The 16572-nt window shown below is 37.2% G+C and overlaps 5 protein-coding genes across 5 annotated transcripts; all 5 read left to right on the top strand.

The window, feature by feature from the left end:
- Nucleotides 1-1524: 1524 nt before the first annotated feature.
- GCK72_025625 (uncharacterized protein) lies at nucleotides 1525-2265 on the top strand (the record flags this gene model as incomplete). The annotated part of the gene is made up of 4 exons (XM_003106135.2): nucleotides 1525-1570; nucleotides 1615-1763; nucleotides 1947-2031; nucleotides 2078-2265. The coding sequence occupies 4 exons, from the start codon at nucleotides 1525-1527 to the stop codon at nucleotides 2263-2265; spliced, it is 468 nt and encodes a 155-aa protein (XP_003106183.2).
- A 1725-nt stretch (nucleotides 2266-3990) lies between these two features.
- On the top strand, nucleotides 3991-4569 carry GCK72_025624 (uncharacterized protein; the record flags this gene model as incomplete). Its single annotated transcript, XM_003106224.2, has 4 exons — nucleotides 3991-4113; nucleotides 4182-4315; nucleotides 4368-4474; nucleotides 4532-4569. The coding sequence occupies 4 exons, from the start codon at nucleotides 3991-3993 to the stop codon at nucleotides 4567-4569; spliced, it is 402 nt and encodes a 133-aa protein (XP_003106272.2).
- Nucleotides 4570-7798: 3229 nt separating this feature from the next.
- On the top strand, nucleotides 7799-11122 carry GCK72_025623 (uncharacterized protein; the record flags this gene model as incomplete). The annotated part of the gene is made up of 14 exons (XM_053736417.1): nucleotides 7799-7881; nucleotides 7944-8175; nucleotides 8227-8568; nucleotides 8613-8769; nucleotides 8818-8922; nucleotides 8972-9124; nucleotides 9180-9259; nucleotides 9309-9454; nucleotides 9512-9798; nucleotides 9849-10008; nucleotides 10067-10310; nucleotides 10369-10473; nucleotides 10538-10882; nucleotides 10931-11122. The coding sequence occupies 14 exons, from the start codon at nucleotides 7799-7801 to the stop codon at nucleotides 11120-11122; spliced, it is 2631 nt and encodes an 876-aa protein (XP_053579983.1).
- Nucleotides 11123-12258: 1136 nt separating this feature from the next.
- GCK72_025622 (uncharacterized protein) lies at nucleotides 12259-14562 on the top strand (the record flags this gene model as incomplete). The annotated part of the gene is made up of 11 exons (XM_003106238.2): nucleotides 12259-12372; nucleotides 12437-12744; nucleotides 12810-13004; nucleotides 13069-13212; nucleotides 13277-13366; nucleotides 13417-13620; nucleotides 13677-13756; nucleotides 13802-13926; nucleotides 13983-14149; nucleotides 14205-14337; nucleotides 14380-14562. The coding sequence occupies 11 exons, from the start codon at nucleotides 12259-12261 to the stop codon at nucleotides 14560-14562; spliced, it is 1743 nt and encodes a 580-aa protein (XP_003106286.1).
- A 309-nt stretch (nucleotides 14563-14871) lies between these two features.
- On the top strand, nucleotides 14872-16556 carry GCK72_025621 (uncharacterized protein; the record flags this gene model as incomplete). Its single annotated transcript, XM_053736416.1, has 8 exons — nucleotides 14872-14999; nucleotides 15043-15292; nucleotides 15338-15440; nucleotides 15486-15586; nucleotides 15635-15751; nucleotides 15796-15888; nucleotides 15944-16046; nucleotides 16096-16556. 8 exons carry the CDS (start codon nucleotides 14872-14874, stop codon nucleotides 16554-16556), a joined length of 1356 nt encoding a protein of 451 aa, XP_053579982.1.
- Nucleotides 16557-16572: the final 16 nt, after the last annotated feature.

The raw sequence follows: 16572 nt of genomic DNA, 5'->3' as shown, positions 1-16572 counted from the left end.
TCCTCTACCTTCCTCTCCATCCAAAAGTCTCAAGAACCTTTTAATTGTCGTATAAACCCACACGCCGTTAGTTTCTAACGGAGTGTGTTGTTTCTTGTTGCCTGTAATTAGATGTAATTGAGTCTATTGAATGTTTCGCGCCTAGGTAACCTTGAACACGTATTTCCACACAATGTTTCAAACCGAAGCGAGTGTTAGATTCATTTATTTGGATGAATCGTCTTTTGCCGGTTGTTGTTTTTAAAATTTTTTAAAATCTAATTTTAAAAATATGTGTCACACATTTTTACCGACCTCATTGACACATAGTGTTATTGCAAGTTGCCTTACTAATCTGACAAACAATAATCTAGAACAAACGCATCAAGGTACTCATCCATGCCCATTCAAGTACACTTTTGAGAGTCAAGAGTGTCATTGTGATGGAGTTCCGCAATTCAGATTACTTTAATCATGTGGCGTCTTGCATTTCTTGTTTTTTGCTGTTTTTGCTGTTTTTTGAGAAAGTCGGTTTTCAGTGTTTAGTGGTTAAACCAGATTTTTTCTCAATTTTTCAGTCTCAAAGCGGAAACTAGAAAATGTTTTCATAATTAGTTATAGTTGTATATTAACCATAGAATATTTTCAATCAAACTTGGTCGCGGTGAAACTGGTATTTTTTTTGGCCCTGCTCGGAATCCGACCCATCGGCTCAGGGTGGGGTTTGGGGGGGGGGGGGGGGGTGGGGGTAAGTTTTGAACGAAATTATGACATTTAAAATTTTTTTTTCAAAAACATCGAACTTTTGACTATACTTCAGAATTCAATCAGGAGCTAGTTAGACACCAAAAAAGTCAAAACAAACTTATCTTTTCTTGACGCAGGGCCGACCGGGCCGAGCAAAATCTTAACCCGGCTAGACCGAAATTCGACAAGTTTGTTTTTAAATATAACAATCTGGAAGAAACAATGGCTAAAAACACCACGAACATCATTTTTAACAAAATTGTTCTAGGTATAACTATTAGCATAACTGTAACCTGAAAGTAGAATCTTGTCTACACAAGATAAGTTTCCCAAAACTTTCTCCTCCCCAATATCTTCCCCTATTTACCCTAAATATAGCCAATGGACAGGTGCTCACTGTCTGTTGTTCACAGCTCACCAGAATCAACTGTCATCTCTACGATTTGAGGCTCTCTTCTCTCTTCATTTTCTCTTTCTTCTCTTTTCTGTGCGCACGGTAACCTTTGAGCGAAAGAGCAAACAGGGCATATATGAAACGTCTCTCTGTTCGTCTTTTCTTTTTCTTTCTCTTCTTTTGGTGGTCTCCCCTATTATTTGGATAATTTTGTGGAGAGAGATATATTTCTTTTTTGAGAAGTATTTTTCTAGCTACCAGTTGAATTATACTCTAGTAAATTGTGGTTCCGCGTTGTTCTTTGTCTTGTATCCACCGTTTGTAAATCCTATTCTAATCGCTTCTTTTGTACATATTCCTCTATTGCTTACAAGTGTTTCTGCTTCAGAAAAACAGAACAAAATATGCCGACCATTCTACTTTTCGCTTTTATTTTTACAGTTATATCAGGTAAGTCCTCATTTTTAATTCTTCCTTTATTTATATAATTCCAGATGTGAAATCCCAAGACATTCGATGTTACGCGTGCACTACCATTGACGCAAATGCAATGCTTAGTGAGATATCCGATCCAAATTGGTTGAGATGGCTGGAAAACGTGCGTTATGTGCCTTTCAGTCAGAAATGCATCGATTACTTTGAGGTACGAAAATGAAGGTATTTGTAGAGTTGACCACACGAGTTGACTCGTTTTGTTGACAATGTGCACTGGGTGTTTGGTTTCGGACCTCAAGTTCTAAGACGGTCACTTGATAGGATTATATAGTGAGAACATGTCTTTTGTATTGTTTTGTAACATTTCGAAATATAATTTTACTGATTTCAGGTTGACCAAGCCCTTCGAGACGGTGTGCGCAGTAACGAATGCTCCAATGGAGTCTGCATGAAAATGATATTTCAAGAGAAAAATGGTAACTAACCAATAGTCAAAAAGTCAAATTTTTATATTATATTCAGGTATCAATCATGTCTGGCGAAGTTGCATTCCGAATGCCAAAGAACAAATCCGATCAGACTGCACAAAAATCACTAGCGGGGAAGGTAACCTAGAAGTCTGCACATGCGACGGAAATCTGTGTAATAGTGGAACAACATTCAAAATATTGACTGCGTTGCTTCTTCCGCTTGCACTTATTTTAAGATAGAGATAATCAACAAAAAAAAACTGTTATAAAAACTCATTCACTTTCTTATTCCCAAAAATCAAAATTAGATCTCTATTCCTTCATTGAGAATTAAATTACAGAAGCATTATCATTTTATCGGTTTCCCATAGAATATTGTATTATTTTTTCTACAGTTTCATGAAAAATAAATATGTATAATTTTTTATCAATGTGTCCACGAATTGCTTGTTCCTCATTTGCCCAATATTCCTTCCTAAAACATAAAAAACAAGTCTGAATGTTATAAATGACACAGAATCTTAGAACATTTCTTCTGAAATGTTTGTTGACACCAATGCACCAGGAACAAAAAACACTAAGAATCGTCAGCTTATTAGTTATGGCGTATGATATGTTTTCTTTGCTGAAAGACCTTTTCCAACTAGACAAGGTCAAAATTTTTTTTGAATACTTTCTAATTTTGTTTTTTTTTTGTTCCAGAGCAGAATAAAAGTTTTCTTTAAAAAACAAAATTTCTTTTTATTTTACACAAGCGTTTTTTGGCATCTTGCCAGACGAATAATACACGTTCCATCGTGAAACTATGCATAGAAAATTACGTTCGTCACTCACTATGTGTTTTTTTCACTGTGTGTTGGGCTATTTTTTTTTCTTGTGGTTTATGAACACAACAATACCATAAATTGCCTTTTTCATTACCACAGCAAGGAAGTGATATAGTTAGAGGGGAAAAAGTTCCGGAAAAACACGGAAAAGCAAAAATTTTTGAAATTCTCAAAATTTGAGCCCTCTGTTCCGTTGTTAAAACTTAGAACAAAAATCCAATCCCGACTATCCTAAATGGATTCATTCTCGTCATTCCTGGAAAAAGGACGATCTCTTCAAGAAGTACGTGGGCATCTCGACACCCAATACACGCAATCTTCACCGTAGTTTCATGTTGCTGAAATGAATATTCAATGATTCAAAGAGATGAGTGAAATCATCTCGCGAGGAAGGTTTTTAAGGAAGAAACTGATTCGGCATGAATAATTTGTGATGTAGATAAGTTTTTGGTTTTGATGAAGAAGTCGGTGTGCCCTCGCGGAGAAGAAGGATGTAAGAAAACTTAACGGGTTACGAGAAAACACGGAGAAAAGTCCAACAAGTTTTACGTCAACATTTTACAAATGCATAGAGAGGATATAATTGGTAGTGAAGATGTCCGAGTTCTAAATTTATATGTTAGTATGGAATTTTGTTTTCCAAACTTTTTTAAAGCTATTGTTTTTTGAAGGAAATGAAAATTGTTCCGTTTTGGGCGAGGAACAACTTATAAACAAAAATTTGAGACACGAACGCAATATTGCAAGAATACGAAGTTCCCAGTCATGTATGTAGCAGCTCAACTGGTTTGATGTCATGAACAACCTAAAATTCTTGTAAAACGTCTTTCTTAGTTAAAATCTGAAAATTTTTTTTTGATAGTTCTTATTTTAGAGATTATCATCATCTCCGCAAAGTTTAATTTTCCAGGTGCATGTTCCAGGTACCTTTTCCATTCTCATTTCCATAATCTGCAGTTTCAGAACTTCTCATTACTCATTAACAACCCTTAAAACTCCATTGGTTGCTCCTTACCAAGTTCTCGACAAAAAGGGGCGTGGCTATCCGGAAGGCGGGACGTGGAGCCCAACTTGGTGGAAAACGGGGGCGACTATATAAAACGAGAGTGACGCTCATTCCACACTTTTCAAGTAGAAAATGCTCCTCGGAGTCGTTATTTCTATTTTTGTACTCGCCATATCGGCCAACGCCAACTGCGATGTGTCTGCACTCAACACCGAGACTGAAAAGGAGCTCGGACTTCGGATTTGCCATCTTGAGGTTGGTTTTGCTAGTTTTTGAAAACTAACTGACTGTTTATAACCCCTTTATTCAAATTTTCATTCCAGGCGGAGATGCAAGTCGTCCAAAGAGCCTTGCAGGAGGTGATGCAGCAGACGGACGTCACATTGTACGATCAAGAAGTTCCGGTGATGAACAAACGCAAGAACGAGTTTATCCGATTTGGAAAACGTAGTGAGGGGTTAGTATTTGTTGAAAGTTGCGTTTCGTATTCAACTGATTCCATTTTTCAGAATGGAGAAGCGAAAGAACGAGTTCATCCGGTTCGGAAAGAGAAAAAATGAGTTCATCCGATTCGGAAGATCCGATAAAGGACTAGGACTTGACAATGACGTTTCCAGTGAGTTCTTGGATTACAAACGAATTTTACAAACTATTTGAATTATTGAATTTGCAGTGGAAAAGCGAAAGAACGAATTCATCCGATTCGGTTAAATTGTGTACTCGAGTGCAAGTGTGGAATTTGTGTCACCGTTCTCGATAATATTGGCTTCAGTGTGTTCTTTTCTGATAATGTTTTGTTCGATTTACTCATCTTCTCCGTCGCTTCATTTTTTCTCTGCAAAACGTCAGTTGGAATAAACTTTCATTGTTTTTCAAGTTTCTTATGTCTCGGCAGCGAATCCGCCAGACATTACATAATATGTGTCGTCCTGCAATAAAAACGATGACCAAATCCGTTTTTCCCCCGCACTCCGTCCTATGCGACAACCACTCATTCAAATTTGCTTACAAGTACGCATGATCCGCGCAGACACTGCCTGACCGGTTCTCCGTAAAGAACTATGTATATATATTTTACTAGCCGTCGAAATGGATGTTCCACCTCTTTGAAAAAACTTTTGAGAAGGAAAACTTTGAAGTCTTGAAAGAAGATGTTGTATAGTCTACCAAGAGTATAACTTTGAAATGACAAGCTGAATGAGATGACGACCATTTTTCACTTATTGCTAGGTAACCGAAACGAGCGATTCTTGAATTGACAAATAGCGGCTAGTCTCGGTTAGAAGTGGTTTCGTCTTTCGTCATGATCACCTTCCGGGATTGAATCCAAGTTCAGGGTGTACCTAAATACAGGAATGGTTAATTCAAAAAAAGAGAAAAAAAATGTTTCATTCCATCTTCCTGGAACTAGTTTCTGACGTAAATGAGGCTATAATATGACTCAATTCTTAAAGGAAGAGAAAATTTGGAAAATTGAAAGAAAGTTTTCGTTTTCTCCGACAAACAGAAGAACTAGTTTCCAAGCTTGAGTCACTTAAAAGGAATTTGGAATTGAAATTATCAGAATTTATGAATTGGAATTCAATTAATATAAAGTTGATATAATTCAAGTTCAATTTTTACACATTCTATTGTTCAAAACCTTTCAAAAGGCTTCTAAGCAAAAATTCAAGAAGTTTCGGAAATGTTCTAAAGACGAAACACATGAAAACGGGATATACACAGCTGTGTTGGAGGTAGGGCTATTGCCATTAGTCGCACTTTAGTCGATGATGATGGCAGACAATTACCGTCCTATTGACAGCTAGTTTCTACTGCCCACCGTCGCGGCCCGCACGTCATATGGACAGCCGATGCTTTCATCCAGACGCAATTTTTCCTGACAATCTTTTTTTCACTACTTTCTTTTTTCATTTTCGACTGTGTTTTTTAAACTAAGACTAAGAATTTAAAAGTTAGAAATCAAAAGTATCAATAAGTATCAAATAACTAATTAAACATTCAAATAGCTTCGTTCTGGGAATCAAAAACTGAAAAACAGGACCATCAACATTTTTTCTTGGTTTTTGATGTTATTGACGTAGTGTGAGAAGAGTCCAATACACCTTTTCATGATTTCCTGAATAATAACGAGTTGTCACGGCAAAGAAGCGTCTAGAAAAGTCTAACCTATTTAATTCAATTCAAATCATGCAAGAAGCGGTTTGAAACATCAATCGTTCAATATAATGCCTCCACAAAACCGCTGATCGGGATGCACGATTAGATATCTCTCCTTCTATGACCTTTTTCTTCACTTTCTTCAATTCTCCCACAAGACAGATAAGATCTCGGAATTCCACTGACCAATTTTTTTGTTAATGAATGAAATAGCTGAAAGGTTTTGATTAAACTGATCAACCTAGAGATAGGTATGGGGACTTGCTAAGTCATGTACATAATGAACTCAGAATTTAAAATAAACAGGAACGGTAGCAAGAAATCATTTTGTAGGATTGTAGGACACCGCGCGGTTAATCTCACTTTCTCTAATCACCGTTAAATTGATTCATGGCGAATTTCTGATTTTACGTGTCTGATTGGAGTGTGTTGGACGTTCCATAGAAATAAATATCGTTAGGTTTTATTTTAACACTGGGTCAATGTATAATGTTACAAGACCTGTGCATAAGACCTTGTTTCCCAATTTCCTATATTTCCTTTAAAAGCCAATTCCATTTATTTTAATCACACTCTCGTGCTGTTTTTGCTGTCATCAAAAGTGGATGAATGAGAAGAAGCTGTTCCGATTTCGAAGTGATGACCTGTTCTCTTTTGTTCCTTCTTCTCTTCTTTTCCGTTTTCCTCCGTCTTGTTTTCTCCATGTTTTCCTTTTTCTATGTCTAAACCGTTGTTAATTGGATTCTAAGCGATTCCGTGCGGAACCCCCCCACACTCCTCTTCTTTTCACTCTCTGCTTACTTTTGTAGAGGTAATCAGTCTACTGTGAAATTTATGACTGTTTTTCTTTTCTTTTCATTTCGCGTCTTTTCACTTTAACGGTAGAAACAATGCAATGAAATCATGCAAGACTCCGTTCGAATCACAAGCCGTTTTAGGCGCCTCCCCCCGCTTTTCTGTTTCTGCTTCTTCTTTCTGATTTCGTTTGCTTATAGTACTGGTTTCGTGTGATCGTGCGCATTTCGAAACGCACAGTGTCTGCAATAAAGCTGACCGGTCATCTCCTGATCCGGATTAAGCGAACCGCGGGGCATCAGTTCTGAAATGTATCGTTCCACTAGAGTTTTTGTAATTTTGCCATGTTTTGAATGCCACGCTATGCCAAAAAAGTGGTTTTTGATAATTTTTTCCTAAATATTCAAAATAAATTTCTCCCAACGAGGTTTTCTCGTTTCTCTTCATCTCTAACAACCTGCGTTCATCAGGATCATGATTAAGCTGCTATCAAATCAAGTCATTTGACACCGTTTGACATATTTTTCTCACAGAAATGTTCATCGTTCGGTTTTCGATGTTTTCTTTCTCATGTTCTTCCTGATTTTCTTTCTGTTTTGTGATCACACAGCTTTTTCGTTTGGATTGGTCTAGAAGAGTCATAATGATGTCAGTAGCTTCTCTTTTTATTGAATACGTTCACAAACTATTGTCTGCTTATTTTCACGTTCCGAAACAACCGAACCATATCATGCCATGCCTCGAATGTGAATAAATTATTGTCTAGTAGTCCTTCACGTTGTATTTATAATGTGTACTTTCTTTTTGTAGTCTTCCTTTTATTTAATTTGCTCTATTCCATTAAAAGCATCAATTCTTGTTCCCTTTCAGGTTTTCTATGCAGATACTGCAAATTGAACCTCTAGTCAGAAATGCATTTGAGTGGTATGGACCTGTTGTACATCGATACCGGTGGTTTTGTTTCATATCCCCGTTATTCTTGACAATGGCTTGCTCGATTGGCTTTTTGAAAATGAATAGCCTTCGAGTAGACGATCCAGCTTATGTATTCACACCCTCAGATGCCAGGTAATCCTTTATTCAAAAAAAATTGACGCTTACAGTTATTAGTCATCAAATCAAAATTCCAGGTGGCGGAGGGAAATCAATGTGTTCAACGAAAATTGGCCACTTGATGAGAACAAGTTTCTTCCTGGCAAATCTTTCGAAACTAAGAGATTTGTTAACATTTTGATTCGTGCAAAGGACGGCGGATCAATTATGAGAGACAATGTGTTGCAGGAGATACAAATTCTGAACAACTGGATTATGAACAACATCTCGGTGCCGACGGATGATATGAAGTTCAATTTGACGTATCAGGTGGGTGTTCGGCACGTACTCTAAAACAATGATGTATAATATTTTTTGCAGGACCTCTGCTTGAGCTATGACTGGGTTTGTGGAGCAAACGAGCATATCCAGATGCTAATCCGGAGGAATGACGTAAATCAAGTGCTAGATCTACATTTTCCTAGAGGTGGAACGAAAGACACTCCGGTATATCTTGGAAGTATTTTTGGAGATGTCAAGTTTTATGAAAATGGAACTTTGAGTGATGCGAAACTCACACAACTCTTCTATTTTTTGAAACAAGATCAGAAAATGGTGGAGGAATACTCATCAAAGTTTTCATACGCTATAGAAACATTTCTGAATCAAGTATACTCTTCCGATGTTATCACTTTGTCATTCGCACATTATCAATCCCTTGAGGTAAGGTTTTCTAACTTCTGAACTTTATAAAAATAATTACTTAGGACGGCTTGGATGAAAACGCAAAAGCATTTATTCCAAATTTCGTGGTCAGTTTCTTCGTCCTCGCTATGTATGCTCTGATCTCGTCATTCACACTGAAAGCGAGCTCCGCCAAGAAAATTGATTGGGTATCGAGTAAACCATGGTTAGCAGCAGCAGGTACGCTGAGTTAACAGGGAAAATCACATTATGAATAAACAATTTCAGGAATGTTCACTACTGTACTATCAATTGTTAGTGCGTTTGGATTTTTGTTTTTGCTAGGAGTTCACTATAATGTTATCAACACAATTATTCCATTTCTCATTATTGGTAAGTCTTTCTTTTAGGATTGAACAGAACAAAATATTTTCTTTCTCAGCAATCGGAATCGATGACATGTTCCTCATGAATGCTTGTTGGGACCAGACAAGTAAATCGCTGAGCGTCCCAGAAAGGATGTCAAAAACATTATCACATGCAGGAGTAGCTGTGACTATTACCAATGTGACGGATATCATGTCTTTTGCTATTGGTCAGTTTTTTTTCATTTTATTCTGAATCTATTTTGATTTTAAAAAAAATTATAGGATGCATCACTGACCTACCTGGAATCCAATTCTTCTGCATTTATGCCTGTGTGTCCGTAGCGTTCAGTTATTTGTATCAGGTAATCTAAATCTTTTTTCAAATTTGAAATAAGTAGTTGAATTTTATAGTTGACATTCTTCTCTGGTGCGATGGCTATCATGGGAGAAGTTGAAAGAGAGAAGCGACATTGTCTGTTTTTCTACAGAACATTCCGTCTGGTGGATATTTCGAAAATGAATGAAGAAGCAGATTCAAAGTTGCAGCAAATGAAAAGGTTCGTGTATTTTTCTGTGATTTGTGCATTCGAATTGATTATATTTCTATTTTTCAGTAGATCCGCCTCCCCTGCTCCATTCAACTACCTCAGCAGCTCCAACTCATCGTTCTCATCGGATACTGATAGTTTTTCTTCTAAGAAGACGATTCCTGCAGAATTCGCTTGGAAGGAACAGGGGGCATCTCCAAATAGCACAATTTCAAAAAAGACGGATGAGCATGAAGAGAAAGATAGAATCGTTCATTTTCTTGGAAAAGTCTATGGACCGTTCATTCTATCGAATTCTGTGAGAATATTCTCAGCATTCGTTTTCATAATTTATTTGGTGATTGCTATGTACGGTAGGTTTAGTTTGTTTTAATTTTTGTTTATGATAATTAAATAATCTCAGGTTGCTACAACTTCCGTGAAGGACTCAACCCTGGAAACCTTGTCACCAATGATCATTACATTGCCAAGTACTTTTCAGACATTAAACATTTCTGGAGGATAGGCCCTCAACTTCATGTAGCTGTGCTGAACCCGCCAAACCTTACTATAAGCGAAAACAGGTACAACTTATAACAATAATTGTTTTATAGTGGTAGATGTATTTTTCTTCAATTCCAGAGACAAATTGATGGAAGTAGTCACTGCTTTCGAGAACACACCGTACACTCTGGGAAGGGAGGGTACTGTTTTTTTCCTTTTGGAGTATTTGAATTACCTGGCTGATTTGAATGTGGAAATTGAAGACACTGAGAAATTATGGAAGGTTAAGTTAAACTCTTGGCTAAAATACACTGGCGGTTCGACACAATGGGCAAGTAATATAAGGATGAATGGGACGGATTTCCAGTCGTTCAGGTTTCAGGTGAGCTTTTGAACTTCTTATGCATTTCTTATGAATTTCTCAATCGGGAAAATTCCAGGTCGCTCTGAAAAACTTTGTTGAACCAAATGACCATAAACATGCTGCAAAGCTGTTGCGAGACATAGCAGATCACCAACCATTCCATATAGTTGTGTACCATGAGGTATATTTTTTTTCCCAAAATGTTATTTTAAAACTGTGCAAAATTGGAAATTAATCACTTCCAGGCCTTTCCATTTGCTGATCAATACCTTATCATCCTACCTGCTACAATCCAAAACGTTGTGATATCCCTTCTCTGCATGGCTGTTGTCTCATTCCTTCTCGTGCCCAGCCTCCCATCAGGATTCGTCATCTTTGTGTCGATCGTGTCGATCAACATCGGCGTGTTTGGGTATATGACGTTATGGGGTGTTAACTTGGATGCGGTTAGTATGATATCAATCATTATGAGCATTGGTTTCGCAGTGGACCTTTCCGCTCATATTATATATGCGTTTGTGACATCACATGGAGACACGAAGCAACGAGTTATCGGGGCACTTGAGACACTGGGATGGCCAATATTTCAGGTAAGCAAAAGTGAAAATAAGTCTAAAATAAAAATAAAATTATTTCAGGGAGCATCTTCCACGATAGCTGGCATTTCTATCCTATACACAGTTGACGCTTACATCATTCTCGTCTTTTTCAAAACCATTTGGCTCACAATGCTTATCGGCGCTGTCCATGGGCTATTCTTCATTCCAGTATTTTTATCCTTGTTTCCAGTGGAGTTCTTCAGAATACCAAAGTCATCAGAACTGCATTAGAAACGTGTTTGTTTTGGATCCGAAATCTCATGAAATTAAACATTAACGAGTACTGTTGTGAAACATGTTTTTCAATTGTTGAGAGAAAATGCTTTATTTTTATTATGTTCCTTTTTAAAGTTTATAATTTATTTCAATAAATTTTAATAAAATACTTTGAACAGTCGCATGACAAAGTATATGTGAATACATCACAGATCAAAAAAGTAAATTTTGGAAGTGAAACCAAAAAAAGCAGAAAGTACAAAAAACTATTAATCAAGCACAGGTTGTGTGATGGTTATACTAAAAGTAAAAAGATATTCGTTCACGTGATTATATCATTATTGTATAAGAAAAGAGAGATAGAAGATATTGCAAAAATTCTGCATGTCAAAAGTCATAGGCACGCCGATTAATCATTATCAATAGTTTTGATCAGTCTGTGTGGCGAGAAGAGGTGATCATCATTAACAGTATTATTACACCTGTATAACTTTTTGGAAATGTGTAGATATTGTTACACAATAATAACTCTCACTGTTTGTGGTATTGGTTTCTGATTTTTCATATCTTCTCTGAGAAGACCGAGAAGACAATTTTTCATTGTTCTGGTTTCATATTTGTGGTAACTTCTGTTCTTCAATATTGTCAATATTTTTTCATCACTTCTTTTTGTACAACTTTTTCGATTTGTTGTTATTACGTTCTGTTGTACGCCAGACTATAGTCAGAAGCATTAGGAAGAAAATCGAATCATGTCTAACCTACTGAAAATAACAGTGGCAGTAGTTGACCGAATCGATTAGAAGTTTAACTATCATCTTTTATTTTTCTTATTACTTTTTCTTTTCTGTCATAAGATCTCTCATTTATTGGAAAAAGTTCAATATCAACATGACTGATGTCAAGGGTAACTTTGTTAAAACAAAATTGTTAAACTTTTTCTTTTTCTTATTTCGTTGAATTTTTTTCTGTCTCTCTGATGACTTTCTAACATTATCAACAAAAAAAACCCACACACATTTTCAATGTTGAATATTGAATCCAAAACATATATGTAAAACAAAACTGACATTGCATGTTTCACATTCTATATCGATACCTTCCATTTTTTTCCATATCTCTATTGTGTTTTGTTTCAGTGTCTCAAAAAAATGGCGCGAAAACGAGGTGTTACATCTATACTGGCCACGTACAAACAGTCATTTGTTATTTGGGGTGCTCTTCTCATTTTTGCCCCGTTGATGTTTGTCAAGGATGCACATGAAGTAAGTTTTTTTGTTGTTTCTTGCATTTAGCACTATATTTATAAGTTTCTTATTCTTATTCCAGTTGCAAGCCCGATGTCTCTACTGTGTCGCCGTGATGGGTGCCTACTGGGTATTCGAAGCTCTTCCATTGGCTATCACTGCATTCATCCCCATGATTGTATTCCCATTATTTGGGATTATGAGGTCTGAAGAAGTTGCGAGAGCCTACCTGCCAGATACATGTTTCCTATTCATGGGTGGTTTGATGGTAGCCCTTGCAGTAGAAAAATGTGAATTGCATGCAAGAATAGCATTATTTGTGTTGAAGACGGTGGGCTCGGAACCAGCAAGAGTGATGGCAGGATTCATGGGGGTCACAGGATTTTTGAGGTAGATTTTTAAGGCATTATAGTTTGCTTGAAGGTTTCAAACCTTTTTTAATTTTTATTTTGTAGTATGTGGATTTCAAACACTGCCACCACTGCCTTGATGGTTCCAATTGTTCAAAGTGTCATCACTGAGCTAGTGTCCAATCATCGTATGGAAGATTTAGTCGCATTATGCGAGGCTCATCACAACAGCAATAGGAAACAGAGCATTGGAATGAGGAGGCTATCACTGCCAAACGAGAACAACGAAATCAAGAGAGAGTGAGTGTCATACCGCTTACCTTTTCATCTGGATACCTCTTTATCAATAATCTCATATTTCTAGGGAAATGGACACGGCTATGTCTCCAAGAGAGCAGCGAATGGCAAAAGGGCTAATGTTGAGTGTCTGCTTCTCTGCCAACATTGGAGGTGCTGCCACTATCACTGGAACTGCGTCTAACCTGGTGCTTATTGGCCAGTTGAATGAGTAAGCTATGAGAAAAATTAAAAATTTTGTGTTTTTGTTTTTTGTATTGAAACAAAAATTCCAGATTGTTCCCTGGAGCAGATACCGGAGTCAACTTTTTGTCATGGCTCACTTTCGCCTTCCCAATGGTGTTCTGCTGTCTGATTTACTGCTGGTAAGAGAAATCGCCCATTTTTAATCCAATCCCACTACAAGGTATTTCAGGTGTGTCCTTTATCTGTTGTATCTCCGTGGTGCTCCAAAGGGATCAATCATTGTTACCAGAAAATTGCAACAAAAATATAACGAGTTGAACAATCTTTCCTTTGCTGAAATCGCAGTTGTCTTCTGTTTTGCCCTGCTACTCCTTCTTTGGATCCTTCGTGAGCCACAAGTGGTACCAGGTTGGGGAGAAATGTTTAGGGAAGAGTGAGTAACAATATCCTATTGGAAATTTTAATTATTTTTTAATTAATGAATTTCAGATTTGTATCAGATGCGACTAGTGCAATGTTGATCGTTATCCTTTTATTCACTCTACCAGAAAAGCTTCCAAATTTCAAAGGTAAGCGGAATACGATAAAAAAAACTTTATCGGTGGATATTTCAGGAAATTCTTCTGAACAAAGAAAAGCAAGCAGCGGACTACTCGACTGGGCTACTGTACAGGACCGTTTCCCATGGAGTGTACTGTTTCTTCTTGGCGGTGGATTCGCCTTGGCTGCTGGTGTAAAGGTAATTTATCCTTATTTTCAAAGGGTTATTTACTTCTCAACCTGAAAATTTTCCAGGAATCCGGACTGTCCCATGACATTGGTGCTATTATGAGAAACCTGGATGTTTTCAACCATAACATCATTATGCTGATTTGTATCATTATTAGTGTAACATTAACCAATGTTTGCTCTAATACAGTTATTGCTTCCATCTTCATTCCAATTGTGGCGGAGTTAGCAAGGTAAATCATAACTTTACTTCTTACAACCCAGAATCGATTTAATTTTTATTTTCAGATCTCTAGAGATTGATCCATTGAACTTTATGCTACCTGTCACTATTTCCGCCTCGTTCGCTTTCCTCCTGCCAGTAGCAACACCACCAAATGCAATTGTGTTCTCTTCAGGATATTTGAAAGTTTCTGATATGGTAAATCAATCACCTTGACAACAATTGAAATATATTTTTTAGTTCGTCTCTGGTCTCTGTGTCACCCTTGGATGTGTAGTTCTGTCAATGTTGAATATGCTTCTCTGGGCTGGATTTGTGTTCAATTTGCACCTGTTCCCACAATGGGCTAAAAATCCATCTCCACCACTGGATGTTCAACAATGGGCGGTGGAAAACAATATCACATTTGTCGCGAAACCATAAATTTTATTATAAAAATGATACCTCAAAAATTTCAATGTAGCCTTTTGAAGATTATGTACGATTCGATTCTATTGTAATGAACTAACTGCTGTGCCATTTTCATTTTCACTTTTCAAATTATATTAATGACAAAACTTCCGTATCCTTTTCCCTCCCGACAAATGAATTGACGATGTCAATTGATTAGTTTTTATTGAATCAATAAAAATGAAAGTTAGAAATAGTAACCAGAAAGCGGAAAATTGTTTTCTCAAGTAGGTCAACATTGATTTCACTGTTCTTATTATTCAGCTGTTTAATAAATCGACAATGAACACTATTCTATTTTTATTATGCTACGCTTTCCTTGTTGTTGAAGTTTCATCAGAATTCAACAAGCATTTTGCTGATTTTGTGGAAGAAAACTATGGGAAAACCTTTCTAGATACCTTACAAAGGTATGTTAAATAAAAATAAAGACTTTATAACTAAATTTCATAGAATTGATCTTGGAGACAGCGGTTCATTTGGTGGGAAGAACAATGCTGAGGAAGAAATCAAAAACGATCCAGTTATTTTCGTTCATGGCGTTTCCGACATTGCCGGGGGGAAAATGCAAGCGCTAGCCGCTACTTATAAAAAACACGGTTACACTAGTGGAGAGTTATATGCAACGACTTATGACAGTGGGCCGCATAACAGCCCAATTGCTTGGACAGAGTATTCTTTGAAATGCGAGCATGTCAAACAGGTAAGTGGACTCAAAAATAACAATTTTATGTTACATTTTCATCAGATTCGAACTTTGATACTGGCTGTTAAGTATTACACACAAAAGGATGTTGATGTTGTGGCATATTCTTTGGGTGTTCCAATCGCAAGAAAAGCTATACTGGGAGGTTATTAACTAACTTTTGGAATATTTTAGATAATTGATAGTTCAGGAATGTGCGTTGACACCAGAGAAGATCTTGGATCCCCTCTTACACAATACGTAGACACATTTATTGGTGTGGCAGGGCCTAACCATGGAATTTCATTGCAGGTACATATTTGAAAGTCTAGGCTGAAACTTTTCCTGTGTTTTTCCCAGGTCGCTGGAGTATCCATACCCGGCTGCGTTATCGGTGCCATCCCTATTCTGCCAATCTGCAGTAAGATCATTGGATTGTATTCAGGGTTCTGCCCAACTGAGAGTGAATTTCTGACGGTTAGCAAACTGCATGTGTTCCAAACCACAAAGTTTTCTTTCAGGATATCAATGAGAGCAACCATTATGAAGGTCGATATGTCTACTCTCTTTATACTGAAACTGATTCTTGGATTGGGTACCAAATTTGTGATAAGGTTAGTATGACTATGACAGTCGGACTGCAAAGAATCAGTACATGTCAAATTTCAGGTTACCGCCCGCATTCCTGGGGAAGATGGTCACAAGCTGTACAAAAAGCTGTCGCATGACGATATCATATTGAGAACTTGCGATATGCAAATTCAAATGATGAGTGAGTAATTTATTTTCTTGATTTGTTTAATAATCTTTTTGTAACTCAGAATACCACAATGAATTCGACGCTAAAACTAGAGATGGAACCAGTTCACGGCAGAAAAGTTCACGACAGAAAGTGAAATCTGCAAAATTATCAGATAGTTCATCTGAAGCAAGCGGTGAATCCGGTTCCAGACCGTCATCAAGATCAAAGTCTGGTCAAACCAAGAAACGTGAAATCAATGAATATGACTATCTCAGTGAATTCGACCAATCAGTTTTTGAGAATGTTACTCCACTGAAAGGATCTTCTAAGATCTCATCCAAACGGATCGCTGTGATCCCATCTTATCAGCCAGCTACCACTACAATACAATCGACTAGAAGCTACGAATCATACCTCCCACGCGGAACAGAGAATGTCATCGATATGATGAATGCGAGGCCTTATCCGATTGAGACAACGAAAACGCAAGGTGATAACGTCGGCGGATATCACACGCGTATCAATGTGTCCTTCGATTGAAAATCAAAAATTAACA

This window comes from Caenorhabditis remanei, chromosome X, assembly GCF_010183535.1.
Source record: "Caenorhabditis remanei strain PX506 chromosome X, whole genome shotgun sequence".
Taxonomy (NCBI): Eukaryota; Metazoa; Nematoda; class Chromadorea; order Rhabditida; family Rhabditidae; genus Caenorhabditis; species Caenorhabditis remanei.
Note: the sequence above shows the minus strand (reverse complement) of the source record. Positions and strands in the feature narration are given on the sequence as shown.